Source organism: Anastrepha obliqua, chromosome 6 (genome assembly GCF_027943255.1).
Source record: "Anastrepha obliqua isolate idAnaObli1 chromosome 6, idAnaObli1_1.0, whole genome shotgun sequence".
Taxonomy (NCBI): Eukaryota; Metazoa; Arthropoda; class Insecta; order Diptera; family Tephritidae; genus Anastrepha; species Anastrepha obliqua.
Genome location: NC_072897.1, coordinates 51,136,856 through 51,153,175, shown reverse-complemented (window position 1 = coordinate 51,153,175; position 16,320 = coordinate 51,136,856). Strand labels below are relative to the sequence as shown.

The 16,320-nt window shown below is 35.6% G+C and overlaps 1 protein-coding gene and 1 pseudogene across 1 annotated transcript; one reads left to right on the top strand and one right to left on the bottom strand.

Annotated features, from left to right (window-relative positions):
• Positions 1 to 9,566: 9,566 nt before the first annotated feature.
• LOC129250520 (transcription factor Adf-1-like) lies at positions 9,567 to 10,379 on the top strand. Its single transcript, XM_054890140.1, has 3 exons — positions 9,567 to 9,705; positions 9,763 to 9,919; positions 9,980 to 10,379. Exons 1-3 carry the CDS (start codon positions 9,567 to 9,569, stop codon positions 10,377 to 10,379), a joined length of 696 nt encoding a protein of 231 aa, XP_054746115.1.
• A 417-nt stretch (positions 10,380 to 10,796) lies between these two features.
• On the bottom strand, positions 10,797 to 11,526 carry LOC129250519 (uncharacterized; annotated as a pseudogene).
• Between the last annotated feature and the right edge of the window lie 4,794 nt (positions 11,527 to 16,320).

Genomic DNA, 16,320 nt, shown 5'->3' with positions numbered 1-16,320 from the left:
AATTGTTTTAAATAACCTTGCCGTTGTCAAGTCTCTCTGATTTTCTACCGCGCAGTGCCCCCAGGGCAGTTCTTATAGCTGAATTAAGTATTGTTTTGATTTTTTTCAACTGTGAGTTTGAGGCGAACCCGTACAAAAAAATGCCATAATTTATTTATTTTTTATTTATTTATTTATTTATTGTCTTTGAATGGATACATTCTTACAGACTATATTAAGCTAATGTACAATAGTTTAATAGTTACTAAGAAAAGAACGATTTAAGATGATTGACTAAGATGCCATACGGCCATGTATGGTAAAATCAGCACCAGAAGAATTGAAAAACATATTTAAATCTGCACATGCCCTAGGAATCGGAGCATTCACCCCATAGTTGGTTCTCGAGAAGCCAATTTTAAAGGTTTCATGCTGTCGGAGCCTCATATTGGGTATATTAAATTGAATTTTACTTAAAAGGGAAGGACAATCAATAGATCCAGAAATGATACGAATAATAAATGAGCACGATAGAATAGATCGTCTGCTATCAAGTGGTTTTAAGTCAATTAATAAACATCGAGAGCGTTACGATGGTACAGGTTCAGAAAAGTTTAAAGATCGGAGCGCAAAACGAAGAAAGACTTTCTGAACTCTCTCAATCCGATTGGACAGACCTATTTGGTACGGTCTCCAAATAATAGCGGCATACTCTAATCTTGATCTAACAAAGGCACAATACAATGTTTTGAGAGTGTGTGGGTTGGTAAATGCAGAACAATTTCGGCGAACGAATGCATCGCATATGATCGTCTTATGACGTGGTTAACATGGCTGGTGAAATTCAGCTTAGAGTCGAAAATAACGCCTAAGTCTTTAATTTCCTCAACGGATTGCAAAGGTAAGCCAGCAATATTATACGAAGTATGCAAAGTATTGTTCGATTTAGCATATTTTACGTGAAAGCATTTGCTAATATTTAGTGACAAATGGTTTAAATAGCACCAGTCCCGGACATTGTGCAAGTCGGTTTGCAACTTTTCAGAGTCCCTAACTTTGTTAATCACCGCAAATATTTTAAGATCATCAGCATACAACAAGTGTTCTGCAAACGAAAAGCAAGAACCAATATCGTTAATAAAGAGTATAAAGAGGAGGGGTCCTAGAATACTTCCCTGTGGGACACCAGAGGATGCAATAAATGCACGGGATGTCGTATTATCAACGGCTACAACGCAGTGCCTGTTGGACAAATATGATTTGATCCACGACAAAAACGTGGAGTGTATACCCAATGATGCAAGCTTCGACAAGAGTATTCGGTGCGATACTTTGTCAAACGCTTTAGAGAAGTCTGTATAAATTGCATCAACTTGAGATCTGTTCTGGAAGGCTGAAATGCAGTAATCATTGAAAATAGACAAGTTAGTGACAGTGGAGCGACTTGCAACGAAACCATGCTGGTTGGTAGATATTAGGCCTTTGACAGCAAAATATAACTTTTCATTCACTGTTATCTCAAAAAGTTTGTAGTTGCTAACATCGTTTTTATTTCCACTCTTAAATATAGGCGTAACGGAAGTAAATTTCCAGTTAGAGGGTAAACTAGAATCGGAGTCTAAGTCGGGTTCAAAATTAGAGCAGAAAAAGTCAGCAAATAAATTGGCAGATTCTATGGCAGAATTTGCATATTTACCATTATAAAAAACATTGTTTGGCACCATTGAGCAAGACTTTTTTGATTTGATGAATTGCCAAAAGGCCTTCGAATCCGAAATAATATAATAATATTGTTTTCGAAATTCAAGATGTAATTTCTATATAAGAACTTGTTCAAACAGTTAAACTCTTTTAAATGGCATTGAAATTTTGAGAAGTGCATTGGGTCTCCAGACCTTTTATACAGTTTAGAAAATTTGTTCTTTAGATGCCTAAGCCGTTTGGTATGCCAAGGTGTATTATATTCTTTCTTATGATAAACAGGCATGTGCTTCAAACACAGCTCAGAAACCCTAGTCTTAAAAAAATTAAAACAAGAGGTAACATCATTGTCGTGGAAGGCATTATCCCAGTCAATACTTAATAAAATTTCGTTAAAAATTGAGAAGTCGCATAAGTTGTAGTTAAATTTGATGTTAGGCTCATCGGATACCTCAGAAAACTCATAAAATTCCAACTCAAGAGAGAGAGGAACATGATGTTTATCGGTTAAAGATGTTGTTTGAAATGAACATTAGATCTAAGATTCTATTAAGGCTATTATAAAAACCATTAATTTGTGATAAATCAATGCTTAAAAAGCTATCAATGACATGAATTTCGGCTGAAGAATTTACATTAGAAGCCATAAAAGCAGCCGAGTTTCTAAGTGGGGACCAACTCAGACGACATAAATTAAAATCACCAAGGACACAAAGATGACTGTCACCAGCTATGCTTGATGCTAATGACACAACATTGTCAGCATGTGCAAAGTATAAATAATCCGAACTATTCGACGGAATGGAGGATGCGCACACATAAACTGATCCAGATGAGCCATAAACACGTACACAAAGCTGATCAATGAGTGTGTCAGAATTGGTAAGTGTAACCAATGATGCCCGAAATTTTCTCCGAACAGCAATGAGAACACCACCTCCTCTGGAACATCCAGATTTGACAGGGTCACGGTCTTTACATCGTACAAATTGAGGTCAAAAATTTCACAATCGAAGAAATTTTCATTCAGCCAAGATTCAACGAATACAAAAATATCAAAGTCTAAGAAAGAACTTTTCATATATACCGTGGAACATTTAGTCCGAAGTCCAGATATATTTTGAAAATACAATTTTAATAACTTATTACTAGCGATGGAGTTAGCTGCAGAAGTTACGGAATTAGAGGTGGAGTGACGTCTTTTTGAAAAAAGTGAATGGCCGAATTTTAACGTTCGTAGGCCATATATCCGCATTTAAAAGCTTATCATAGGAAAATTCAGATACGCCTAGCTTAAAGTTGATTTTCTTCAAATCTTTTACGAGGGTATCCTTTTTGATAAGCATATAGCAGGAAAGAAATTTGCGGTCAATTTCTGCATGTTTCGCAACATAGTCCACAATATCGGTAGCTGTCACAGTGTTTGAGAAGGACGATATGTGCAGCCACTTCATGTTAGGAACTTCACTTAATTCACTATTTTGGTTTGAACCGATAACTAAAGGTTATTTAACCTTTTTCCTATTAGCCCTAGTTACGGTTTTCCATTCACGTGTACGATTTGATGAAGGTGCAGGAGAAGTCGGCAATGCCGACGCTTTTTTGCAAGTTGATGTTGATGGGAGAGCGGACGTAGAAGCAGCAGTAGCAGCAATTGGCGTCAGCTCCACTTTAGCTATATTAGTAACAGCAGCGCTATAAGAGAGCGGCGCATCGCCAGCAGCAGCATGCAGAGAACGTTAAATATAGAGAATTCTCACGAGCTACGAATAGTGTGAATTGTCAAAAATGAAGTGAAACGGCGAACACTGTTTCACCTCGCTCAACTCGAAGGCGGGGAAGTTTTTAACAGAGCTGATTACAGTGAATTATGTAGAAGTACATTGGCTCCGCTCACTCTTTGGTTTCTGTATGAAATCAAGCTGACGAATGACGGCGGCATTTTGCAAAGAATTTGCTTGTGCATTTCTATGTTCCCTTGAGAAACGTAATTTTATTCACTTTATATTTTCAAACAAATACAATTATGAAATTATGCGCCAACATTCATCACTTTTTGTTTGTTGATTTAATCTAAAAATAAGAATTTAAACAAAAATTTTAGTAAATTGAAAACTTCATAAAAATTTGATGAAAATTTTTAATAATTTTTCGAGTCTAAATTAATTTTAGACAAGAATTCATAGAGCATACAAGTGTATGGTATATTGATGTATATGTATGTATATCAATATATGTTAGTTATGTTTGTGGAAAAGATCAATTGCATCTTCAATTCTTATAGAGTTTGGTACATACGTGCACACGCACTGGAGTAATAATGGCCTATCTCTTGACGCACCACCTTATCATATTTACATTTGAATATGCATTCATTTGTTCCTTTGCAAACGAAATTTTTTTCAATTTAGATTTATTACATGGAATAATATATGTATGCATTTTATAGATAGTATAAAAGTTTGAAATTTAAAATAAATAAAAGAAAACTTCAAAGAAACATATTTGCATACATATGTGGGACAACTAAGTTCTATTGCATCTTTAATAAATATAGTGTTGCACGCATACATATGTATGCACTGAAGCAAGATGACCTACCTCACGAGCATCGCCTTATCATATTTCATGCAATAATTAGGGAGTAAATATTCGAATGATCGAATTCTTGCAAATGCTAAAACAATTTCTTCTGCATATGCATCGACGTATTTGCATGTGCGTATATGCACACTTGATGCCCTAACTATGTACGTTCAATTGATCAAATCAAAAAATTCTTTATAGAAAACGCTTCATTACCAGGCACACAGGAAGATGGCATATGCAAATATAAATATGTGAATTGAATTCAAGCAAAACAATGCTTAGGTATTAATATACACATATGCATGTGCATACAACCACACACGCAGGGCACTCACTTTATTCCTTTAATTCCGAATGTCGTTCAAAGATAACATTCTATGCCTAGCGAGTACAAGAACAAAAAAGTTTTGATATTCAAAATAAATAAAAGAATAATTTTAACAAACCCAAGATATCCTCCATATTTACATATTTTATAGGATAAAAAAGCATATTCGTATGTTACCGTAAGTATATCAGTAACAAAATCTGTTTAAACTGTTTCTTATTACATACATATGTATGTACATATATACATACACATGTAAGAAACAATTAAGCAAAAGGTCAATGTACTGAAGCAACCATGACCTACCTCACGTATTGGCATATTGCGCAAGTGTGCCCTATTATATGTATGTCCGTACATACATATACATACATACATTCTCGACTCCCAGCAAAACTATGCTTATTAGTATACACATATGTATGTACATACAACAGCACACACAAAGCACTGGCTTTATGCCTCTGCACGCGTATGTTTCCGAAGCTAAAATTATAAGCCTAGCGACTGCAAGAACAAAATACATTCATAGGCGCAGTCGCAGCGGTCATGATTTTTTTAGTCGCAACGGCGCTGAAAAATCCAAAATATTCTATAACACTAAGTTCGAGCTCATCTGCTCATATACCCATATGACAATTTTCTCGTCAATTTGAAAATAGTCAATATTGTAATATTTCGCGTTGAATTATTTGCCAATACTTGGTAAATCTTCAATTTTTGTCAAGTCGAGTGGCCGCGGCTCCGTACATATGTATACATCAATATATGTATGTAAATATGTGTTCTAAATTCTCGACAGCAATAGCAAATCGAAATATTTTTTCTGTCGCAAGTGCTCGCAGCCTCATATGTATGTATGGCTATGGCAGTTTGTATGCATGTATTTATGTACTGTATATGCGTGTTTGCTTTTGCACGTCCATAGGAACAATTTTTCATATGCAGATATTTATTTTATTGAGCTGAACGAATATGTGTATTGATATTCTAATGAAATCCTGTCGAATTATATTATTGGTATATGTTTCTTTAAGATCCTCTTACCAAATAAATATTATTATCCTTAAGAAAATGAAATACTAATTTTTTTAATTTTAATTTTTTATTTTTATTCACAGAAATTTATGTATATGTATATATTAGGGTGGTCCAAAAAAAATTTGTATGCTGCCGCCCCCCAAAATAGTAAAGAATGAAAAATAAAAAGACCCGTATTTTTTTTTTTAATCAGACCATATTTAATGGTGCCGCCGGGGCTTTGAAATATCCCATGTATTTTGCATGGGAAAAAAATACTTTTTCGTAGATTTCATGTAAAAACCTGGAAAATGAATATATTTTAACCGGATAACTCAGTTTCTCTTCATAATTGGTCAGGGAATAACAACCAATTATGAAATAACTAATTTTTTTTGTATTAACTATTTTCATAAAAGTAATATAAAATATTGTTTTTCGATTTTTTCTTAGATTTTCGTTTTATGGGGGCTTTTTGGGGTTCTATAAAAAATAGTTAATAGTTGCTTCTAACTCTTGAATTCTTTTTTTTTATTTTATTTCATTGCTCCGATAATAACGAGCAGCCTGAGCAAATCGTTCGCTACTGCTTGTGATTTCTAAGTCCTCACAGATGTTTTTGTTTTTGGGTACCTGCCTTGTTTCCTCTAGCATGGAATATTTTGCGAATTCTTCTAACGTAAGATCGTTTCCTACACCTACTGTACGATTTACGTACACTTAAGTAACGGGCGGGCAAACCCAATCAGAGCCAGTACTAGGTGAGCGACTTCTAGTAACTGGCTCTAATCTTAAAGATGGAACAGCCCCATCTAAAACTTTATAACGAGTTACTTGCTCTGGACTAAAGTGGCGCTTACAAACATATAACCTGTCAGTATCGGCTGGTTGCACGTTGCAAGCCAGGGCCCAACTATTTCGACCCTCTCCGCGTCGAGGAAAGGCGTATAACGTATGACCCTTTTCCACCACGCATCCTACCACGCAACAGCTTCGTTGCTTCTTCGGTATTGTACAGCTGTACGTAGGGTCATCGTCATGCCCTATTAAAAAAATTTATTTTATAATATAATAATTTATAAACATTCAATAATTTAAAAACATATAATAATTCATAAACATATAATAATTCATCAAACTACATATAACGCATCACTACGAAACGACAACACCAAAATTTGTATGCATGTATGCAAACACCAAAAAAATTTGTATGCATTTATATTTTCACCCAATGAAGGTTATAGGCTTGTTTTTATGATGGAACTCTCTCCCCACAGCTCCCAGGCCGCGCCACCACTCTCATTCGTCACTAATAATCGAATATTTGCTTAAATTTAATCTAAAAAATCTTAGTTTTTCCTATTTCCCACTATTTATAGCGCACTCTAGACTTCATAATCCGCATAAGCTGTTCAACTATGACCCAAATGCAAAGTTCAAAAACGGTTTCAGATAGAAAATTAATAAACTAATTTTGCTTAAAATTTTCCGATTGGTTGCCGTGTATTGTAAACAATATTATGGTTATTAATAAAAAATTATTTTTTATGAAATTATATACATATCCTAAATCCCTCAAAACTACTCCCTCGGTAATTTTATCACACTTGGTAATTCCCATTTATAGTTATTTATATATATGCATATGTAACATAATTCACATTCAATATATATGCACATACATATGCATATGTAACATAATTTACATTCAAAAATTAGTTTAAATTTCTCAACTTCCTCCACTTTCCTCCCTCAAAACTCTAATGTTGCCAGTTAGCAAGCCTCACCCTCAATGAAACCTATCCACCCTAATATTATATCAAATGTATGCAATACATATGTAGGTATGTGTGTTTGCTATTCTTGTACGTTCGCTTCAGCGAAATATAAAAACACACATACCTACTTATGTATTGCGCAAAAACTTACCTAAACGAAGGGTGGGGATGGCACCCTTTCTTAAACATTTTCCCCCCACAACATATGGCTCAAAATGCTTTACGCACACATATGAGTTGTGGGGGGAAGATGCACCGCCGTCGGGATTTTCAAGTTGGCCCTCCACTTTGCCACTTCCTCCGGATCCTTAGGGAACGCAAACAGCCGCTTCTCGTTCTGCGAACATCCGCGTATGCGACACAATCTATCACTCATTTTTTTTTTAATTTTCAATTTTTTGATTTTAATTAATTTTTTATTACGCACGGCGCTTTGAAAAAAAACGCTAAATTTTTATCGCACTTTAAACACTCGAATACACGCACGACGCTTTGAAAAAAACGCTTAATTTTTAACGCACTTTAAACACTCGAATACCGATTTTAACGCCCGAATAAAAGTCCGCCCTTTGGAATTTGCAAGTCGCCTTCGCAATTTCGCAAAACTTAAATCCCGTTAACTTTTTGCGATTGACATTTATTATTCTGGCGCAATTTTCCAAATTCCAAAGGGCGAAATAAATCACAAAAAAAAGCACCTGTAATGTCAAATACATTACGCCCCTCACACAAACTTTTCTAATAATATCTTACATTGCTAACTGCTGTTAATAATACTCACTTGCTGTTAAATTTTCCGAATTGCCTTTTACGCTGTTAACTATTGGTGAAAAATGTGTCAGTGGTGAAATTGTCTTCGCGAGATGAGTACCCCTCGAAAATGAACACTTTCCTGTCATTAAGACTTCTCTATACATCAATGTTCTCTGCAGCATGAGAGTGCGAAGCAGAGGAAAACGAATTATGCTGAAAACAGTGAAACCCGTAAACGCAATTCCGACCCAGCTGTTTCAATCAAACTAATGAGAACCCCATGTAAACGAAAAGTTCCTTCCTTCCGTATGGTAGTACCGTAGATTTTATTTCACGATTATTAAAAAAATTCCGTAGTTTTGACCCAGCTGATTGCTCTCTCACCACGCAGTGTTGCCAAGCAATACATTTCGAAATAATTTACAAAATAAACTTAGAAAAATGATAATTTTTGTTAAAATAGCTTAAAAATACTGTTCAATAATGAAAATTATAGATAAATGAACTATTTGCATTTGTTGGTTTTTGGCTTTGGTTTATTAAGTGGTTAGGCCACTCTAGGATTTTCAAAATATCGAAATTTTTTTTTTTTGCTTAAAAGATGCTTTAAACTCTTTAGAATATAAAACAAAAAGTCCTATGCGTGAAAAAAATGTTTATCTCTAATATTTCGCACTTTTGCGCGAGCGCCTCTGACGTCTCTGAACCGACTATTCAAATTTAAAGCGTGTTTATCTCAAAACGTGATTTTTCAAAACGGCAAGCAGCATAACACAAACAATTTTTAATATTTTCACTTGTAATTGTACAAGGATCTTTAGAACATTATTCCGCACTGAAATACGTACGGATTTTTTTATTAATTAATTACAAAAATTTTTATAAACAATTAACGGTTCCATTTTAGACGAAAAATTCTACTTTTGACTTCAAACATCTGCAAAATACACAAATTTCAATATTTCTAAAATCCCGTACGTATTTCTACAGCTATACTCACGTCGATTGAGAAGAATGTTTTTAATTTGGTTTAGGTGGACATTTACGTCAGTTGTACTGCTTGCCGTGAAGTGCCTTTTTCGCAGGGCGCGTTCAGAGATTCACTCCAAAGGCGCCATTTTGTAATATTTTTCAATAAAAATATTTGTAATTACACTTAAATACATGCTTAATAATATACTTAAAAAGTTTTTTCCTGGCACCTTTCTTTCAATGTAAAAAAAATCCTTAAAAAACTGCTTTTTTACAGTAGCTAGAGTGGCGTAACCCCTTAAACAATGAAAAATTGTAACTGATAACGCGGAAGTGTGAAAAAGTGTGTAAGCAAAAATATCAATGGCAACATTGTGTCGATACAAGGAGATGCATATGCATATATATTTATAAATTTGTGTGCAAACACATAACACACGGAAATGGCGCTGAATGATGAGCAACTTGTAATCCTAGTGCAAGATAAAAAGGAGCTCTACGACAAGAGCAACCCTCTGTATAAGTTGCAGGGAAGAAAAGCCATGATATGGGAACAGATGGGAAAGGAGCTGGGCACAAGTGGTGAGTGGTAGCTATATTTACTAGTATTTAAAATTTCATAACAAAGTTATTTTAAAGGTGAGGTATGCAGACGGAGGTGGTTAGCTCTTCGCGATCGCTATGGCAGAGAAGCCAGAAAATCGGAAGCACCATCAGGCAGTGGAGCAGACTACCAGAGGCCGTGGTATCTGCTTGAAAGCATGTCGTTTTTAAGGCCGCATGTTATTCCTCGACCGTAAGTATAGTTGGAATATTTTTATAAAGCGATACTTAATAATGTTTTTTAAAGAATTAGGTGCTCACAAAATGTGTGCCCAGCAGTACCCTCGCTAACGCCTTCAACTGCTACTACTACGCTCTCACCGTTGCCACCGTTGCCAATAGTGCCAGAAGAAGAGTTTTTGGATGATGTAGATCCACCATTCCCATCAACATCAGCGACATCTCCACTCCAGGTACAGCGAACTAGCGGAAAAAAACGGGACAGAAGTGCTGAGGTCGAGAGTGGCATCTTGGAAGCGATCGATCTCTTGAAAAAGAGATGCCTGGAGAAAGAAAACAAACCAAACAACTCGGCGGACTCCTTCGGTTGCATGATTGGCTCAATGGTTGCCAAAATGAGTGCAGCTAAGCAAGCCCGGGCCATGCAAGGAATCCTCGACGTTATATTTAAAATACAGCAGGAGCCGGAATGAGGGTTTTTTTTTATATTAGTTTGAATTTTTTTTGTATTTTTATCTTAGTTTGAATTTTTTTTAATTAAGCTTTATAATTCGTTGAATGTTTTTTATTTTTATCTTTTATTTCATTTTTTTAAGTTTACTTTTAAGAATCTTGGAATTGAATGTGAAATATGAATACTGTGATTTTTTAAATATATGTATAAACTTTGTACCTGAATTTTGAAAAAATAAAAACTACTTGAAGAATGAAAATATTTCCAAATATTTTTAACTGCATAAATTTACAGTTGGACTTTATATTTGTAAGTATATTTATATATATAAATTGCATAACTAAAAGTTCGTAAATAAAATTCATAAATAAATAAACATAAATAATAAAATAATTCATTATATTTATATTTGTTTCACTTCACATGTCTTTCAATTTTATATGTAGGGTCCGCCAATGGAAAGGTCTATGTCATCTTGGTATGGTAAAGCTCCTTCATTTATGATAATCAGCAAGCCTATCGCGGATATTAAATGCATTTGTTGAGGCTCTCCGAATTGTAGTCCGTATACGAGGTAATGACGAATCACTATTAATTTCTCGTCGCCATTCCCCACGATGAACGATGTTGCCTGGTTCTAGTCGATCAACATAATTTTCAGGGCAATACCAACGATTGTGATCGTTTAAAATTATAAAATTGTGTAAAACAATGCAGGCCAGCACTATTTTTTCGCAATTTTTAGGGTCACATTCAATCGTGGTGCGAAGAATTCTCCATCGCGCCGTTAATATTCCAAAGCTGTTCTCTATTACTCTACGCGCTCTTGAAAGGCGATAATTAAAAATCCGCTTGGTTCTTGGTAAGTTAAAACCGGGATATGGACGCATCAAGTTTGTTCTCAATGGGAATGCAGCATCACCAACGAAAAAATGTGGTAATGGTTGGGGCGATTCCATAGATATACGCGCGGGAGGCGGTAGTGGCAAAGTATTTTGCATCAAGTTCTGTCCAAACGATGAAAGTTGAAAAATGCCTGTAAAATATACATATGTATTAGGTGAAATAACTTATTACATTTAAATTTTATTACCTCCGTCACTCTGACTACCATAACTCCCGATGCTTACTGCAGTGAAAGTATACTTGGCATCACAAACGGCCATCAGAACGATGCTAAAGAATTTTTTGTAGTTGTATTATAATACATCGAACTTGACTTGGCTGGACATTTGATTGCAACATGCTTGCCATCGATTGCACCAACACAATTTGGAATGTTCCACATATCAAAAAAATCCTTCGCAATATCCCTGTACTGGGATTCTGTAGGTTCGCTAACGTAAACTGGAGAAAGTAGCCGCCAGATAACTTCACAAGTTTCCTGTATTATTTCGCGCACAGTCGTTGCACCTAACTTATAGTATAACTCCATGCAATGCTCTTCACAGATACACCTTGTGACAAATATCTAAACAACCAATAAGAAATAAATATTAATCGACTTGAAGCCTCGCTTTCTCAATATGCATACAGCAAAACTAAAGATAGTCTTTCCTCAGGACCAATCCGCTGTTTTGGCTTCCTCAAGGAACTGCTCACTAATTTTAAAAGCAGCTCATACACAGGCGGGGACATCCTTGTGTGTGAAAACAATTCATCAGGCTCCAATGTTTTCATTCGGCGGAACACTTGGATTTGATAACCACTTGTGCCCCAATTCCTATTTAATGGCCGAACTTTATACCTTCTGCACTTTTTTTGGTCCTTGTATTTTTTATATAAAATATATAGTTGAAATAAATTCAGAAATAACTCGCAAATTTCGATGTCTTCTTCGTCCATTTTGTCACTGATGTATTTTGTAAATATTGTTTGTATGTATGTAACCAACTAAAACAGCTGTTATCTACGGGAAATAGTTTTGCTCAGTTTTGTGCACGGTAAGGGCATGCGGTAAGGAAATTCCGTGCGGGCTTCACTGTTTTCAGCATTAGTCTCACCATGCGGAGCAGCAACAATAGACACGTTTACAGGCGACGTAGCAGCAGTCACTGGTAGTGGCTCCTGTCTCTTCGATTTGCTTTTCGCATTTTTTGTGTTCCTTGCATGACACTCACATGCAAGAACAAAAGAATTAAGGTCTTTCACCTCAGCGGTTAGCTGTACCAGAGCAGAGGATACATCAACCGTTTGATGTTTTCGTAACTCCGTTACTTCTGCACACAATTCACTTATTTGCGAAATCAGCAACTGCTTATCCACTTTGAGAGAGCTAATTGCAGCCATCGCACGAGCATTTTCTGATTTCAGAGCAGCAATTTCTCTGATAATTGTTTTCAGACTGATATCTAATTTGTTTAGGTCATCAGCTGATGTTGATTTCGGCAGTTGTTATGTGGTGATAACTGTGCACTTAGATTTGCTGGATTCACAGGTGCATTATCAGCAGTGGCAATTTCGTCATCCAGGTTGATGGAAGTTGATGGTGCTCGAAGGGATTGACGTCGAACAGCGGCACACTTATCACAGATAAATTGCTTACCCGTTTTAAGCAAGAATTCTAGGTCAACAGGTTGTAGGTTGACACAATTTAAATGAAAGAGATCATTGCACTTGTCGCACTGCACTTTCTCTTGTGTACGCTTAACTTTGTTGGCATAAAAGATACGGCATTTTTAGATCGGTATATTATGCAAAATAGCCAAAAAGAATAAATGTAATAAAATAGAGTTACTGTCTCGTAAAGCAAACTACACAATTTCGAATTTATAATGGTTTAGGATCATATTTAAAACTTCGATAGCGGAGCAATCAAAAACACGACCGTTCACGTTTGCATGCACACTTTAGATTCGGAATGAGTAGCGTTTTAACCAATGTGAGTAAAGTTTGGGTATCACAATTAAACTTTGGAGTGGCCAGGAACTTTATGACATTAAGTTGTGTTATCAGTGCTGTGCTCATTAAATCTATGTGAGAGTTCCACCTGTATCTTTTGTTAAATATGACACCTAGTACTCTTAATTCATTGCTTGGCTGGAGGTTTATTTCCTGCGATAAGATTGTGCATTTGCAATTGTGTTTACGATAAATGTGGATGTATTTGCTTTTTGTTTGAGAAAGTCTTGTTCCAGAATACTTGCACCAGTCTAGTATGCCCCTGAAAATGCTCCTCATATCTATTACTGGAGTTTTTCCTTTAATTATTATATAGTAGTCGTCCGCGTATGCACAGAAATCGAATTCTTTGTAACGAGGTATGATGGAGCTTAGTTTGTTGTAGGCGATGAGGAAAGTGATGACGGATATGGGTGAGCCCTGGGGGGTTCCATTGGCCATGAGCCGGATATCAGATAATTGGTTTTTAACGCGTACCGCAAATTTACGGTGGGTTATAAAGCTTATGACGTATTTCGTAATTTTGGGGCCGAGTTTCCAAGTTTTGAGCTGTTCCACTATAGTGTGAATGCTGATTCTGTCATAGGCCTTTTCAAAATCGAGGGATATAAGGGTTAGATAGCTTTTTGAAGAGAGTCTAGTTGACGCTAAATAATCTAAGAAAAGTAGGGTATCTGCTGTTAATTTTCCTCTAAAACCAGTTTGACGGTTATTGAGTAGCTTGTGTTTTGTTACAAACCACCAAAGCCGATTTGCGATTATTTGTCTAGAACTTCAGCAAGACAGAGGTTAAGTGATATCGGTCTATACGAGGGTTTTCTGTGCTTTGGGTTTCGGTAGTGGTATAACTAAATTATATTTGAAACTTTGTGGAATGTAATTTTGAGAAAACGGAGTTATTGAATCTTAAAAGGCGTTGTTTCAATGACTTTGAAGAGTTTTTGATCATTGGATACGATATTCTATCTATACCTGGAGTTTTCCCTTTCAATTTACTGAGTGCTGATGTTAATTCTATGTAGTTTATATCTTGCTCTATAATTATCGACTCCTTGGAAGGAATCCAGTCGACTGGGGTGTTTAATGTTGTTCTCTTTATGGTTTGAAAGCCGATAGGGAAATTGAGATCTGACGCGTTTTCGCTCTAGAATGTAGCGATTTCATTGGCAATGTCTTTGGGATTTGTATACATCTGGCTTGGATTTTTGTGCGATTGTAGGCAGTGAATACCATGAGATAATTTGTATCCGCAGAATCGTCTAATGTTTGTCCAAATGGTTTTTGTGGGTGTATTGGGATTTATGTATTCTGTCAATTTCTGTATCGATAACTGTTTGGTTGTCTTTATTTCGCGCTTTAATTTGGAATTTACTTTCTTGTAGTTAAGGAGATTTTCCTGAGTCATATTTCTTCTAAATACATATGTTGAATAGTCTATTTTTTCGCTTTTAGGTTAGTAAGGTGGCTATTCCACCAAAGGACAATTTTCAATTTGTTGTGGGTTTTGTTTGAGGGATTGATTCGTTAGCTGATTGTAGTAAAATTTGTTGGAGGTTGGAGGCTTCGGAATTTATGTTATGGCTAATAGGTCTAATTGACTCGTAGTGGGTACATCTTCTTTCGAATAGTGAACAATTTGCAAGATTGACTTGGAGTTCGGGCTTGAAGAGTGTTTGCGAGTGGTTTCTCATTGGAAATAAGGAAATAGTAATCGGAAAGAGTCGTCTAAGATCTTCCATTACGCACGTGCGGCGAGGTCGGGAGAGCAGAAAGTCGAGTCGAGGTGAGTGAGCCTGTTATGTGTAGAAAGGTGAGTGGGAGATTTGTCATTTAAAAGTATATAGTTGGATTGGTTGATGAAGTTTGCTAGTATGTTACCCTTTCGATTATTTTTGTGTGAGCCTCAGTCTTGGTGCCTGCTATTAAAGTCACTTGTAATAATGTGTGAGTCCTGTGTTCGGTTAAATACCTTTTCTAAGCCGTGTGTCTGAAAGTTGGAGGAGGGCGGAATGTATGCCGATGTAATTCTGAATTTTCTTAAGGAATAAATTTCCAATGTTACGTTTTCGAAATCTTAACTTGTTGATAGCATTTGGTGTTGGATGGATTTATGCACAAGAAAGGCTGTTGCACCGTATGGCAGATTTGAGTTGTAGGAATACAGTGAAAAATTGTTGGGGATAGGAATATTTTGGAAGTTTGAGGGGATGTGGGTTTCTTGTATAGATATAATTTGTGGGTTGTATGTTTTTAATAGTAGTAATAATTCATTGTAGTTGTTTATATGAGGCATTCTCTGAAAAAAAAGCCACTTGAAAAAAAAAAGTTCTTTATTTTTTTTGGCAATAATATATCTTATAGTATATGTAAGAACTAAAATAAAAAATATGGTTTTAGGTCCGTGTAATGCGGGGTTGCCATACTGTCAGGGGTCAAAGTTTTTTGCAAAAAAATTTCCGAACCGCCATAACTTTTAAACGAATGAACGGATTTTAAAACACCTTAAGACTTTTTTGTACAAAATTTCTTAAACTTTAAAACTGTGTATCATAAAAAAATTTTAAATTAATATTTCATTGAAAAAAATTAAAAAAAATTTTTTTTTTGAATTTTTAACCACTTATGCCCCCTTCGATTTTTTTCAAAAATACCCCAAAATGTTCCTTATTTCATCACCTTTTTACCCCCCAAAGGGAATTTTGGGACAGCAATATTTGTATGAGTTACAAATAAAAAACCAACTCAGCGCAACGCTCTTAATCCAAGGAAATGCTCTACTATCATCCCTACTGCATTATATTATTATCTTTTTCCATCATACTTTACTAAATGTAAGAAAAATTATTATTTAGGAATTTTGTAAAAGAAATTAAAGAGATTTCATGTCCATAAATGGAAACAAAGTCCTTAAAATTGTCCAATACTGATAATTGTCCAATACTAACTACATAGTTTAAATTGAAGAATTCAAGTACCCTAAAATTCCGCTAGGTGGCTATGCTGTATGCCTTCTTACAACCGAGTTTATTCACGCGTATTATATTATAAGTACCGTGCCT

What these genes read in the sequence shown, in the direction of transcription:
- LOC129250520 (XM_054890140.1), top strand. Translation starts at nt 9,567, where the DNA reads ATGGCGCTGAATGATGAGCAACTTGTAATCCTAGTGCAAGATAAAAAG. An exon ending in AAAGGAGCTGGGCACAAGTG is followed by an intron (nt 9,706 to 9,762) that starts GTGAGTGGTAGC and finishes GTTATTTTAAAG; the next exon opens with GTGAGGTATGCAGACGGAGG. An exon ending in CCGCATGTTATTCCTCGACC is followed by an intron (nt 9,920 to 9,979) that starts GTAAGTATAGTT and finishes TTAAAGAATTAG; the next exon opens with GTGCTCACAAAATGTGTGCC.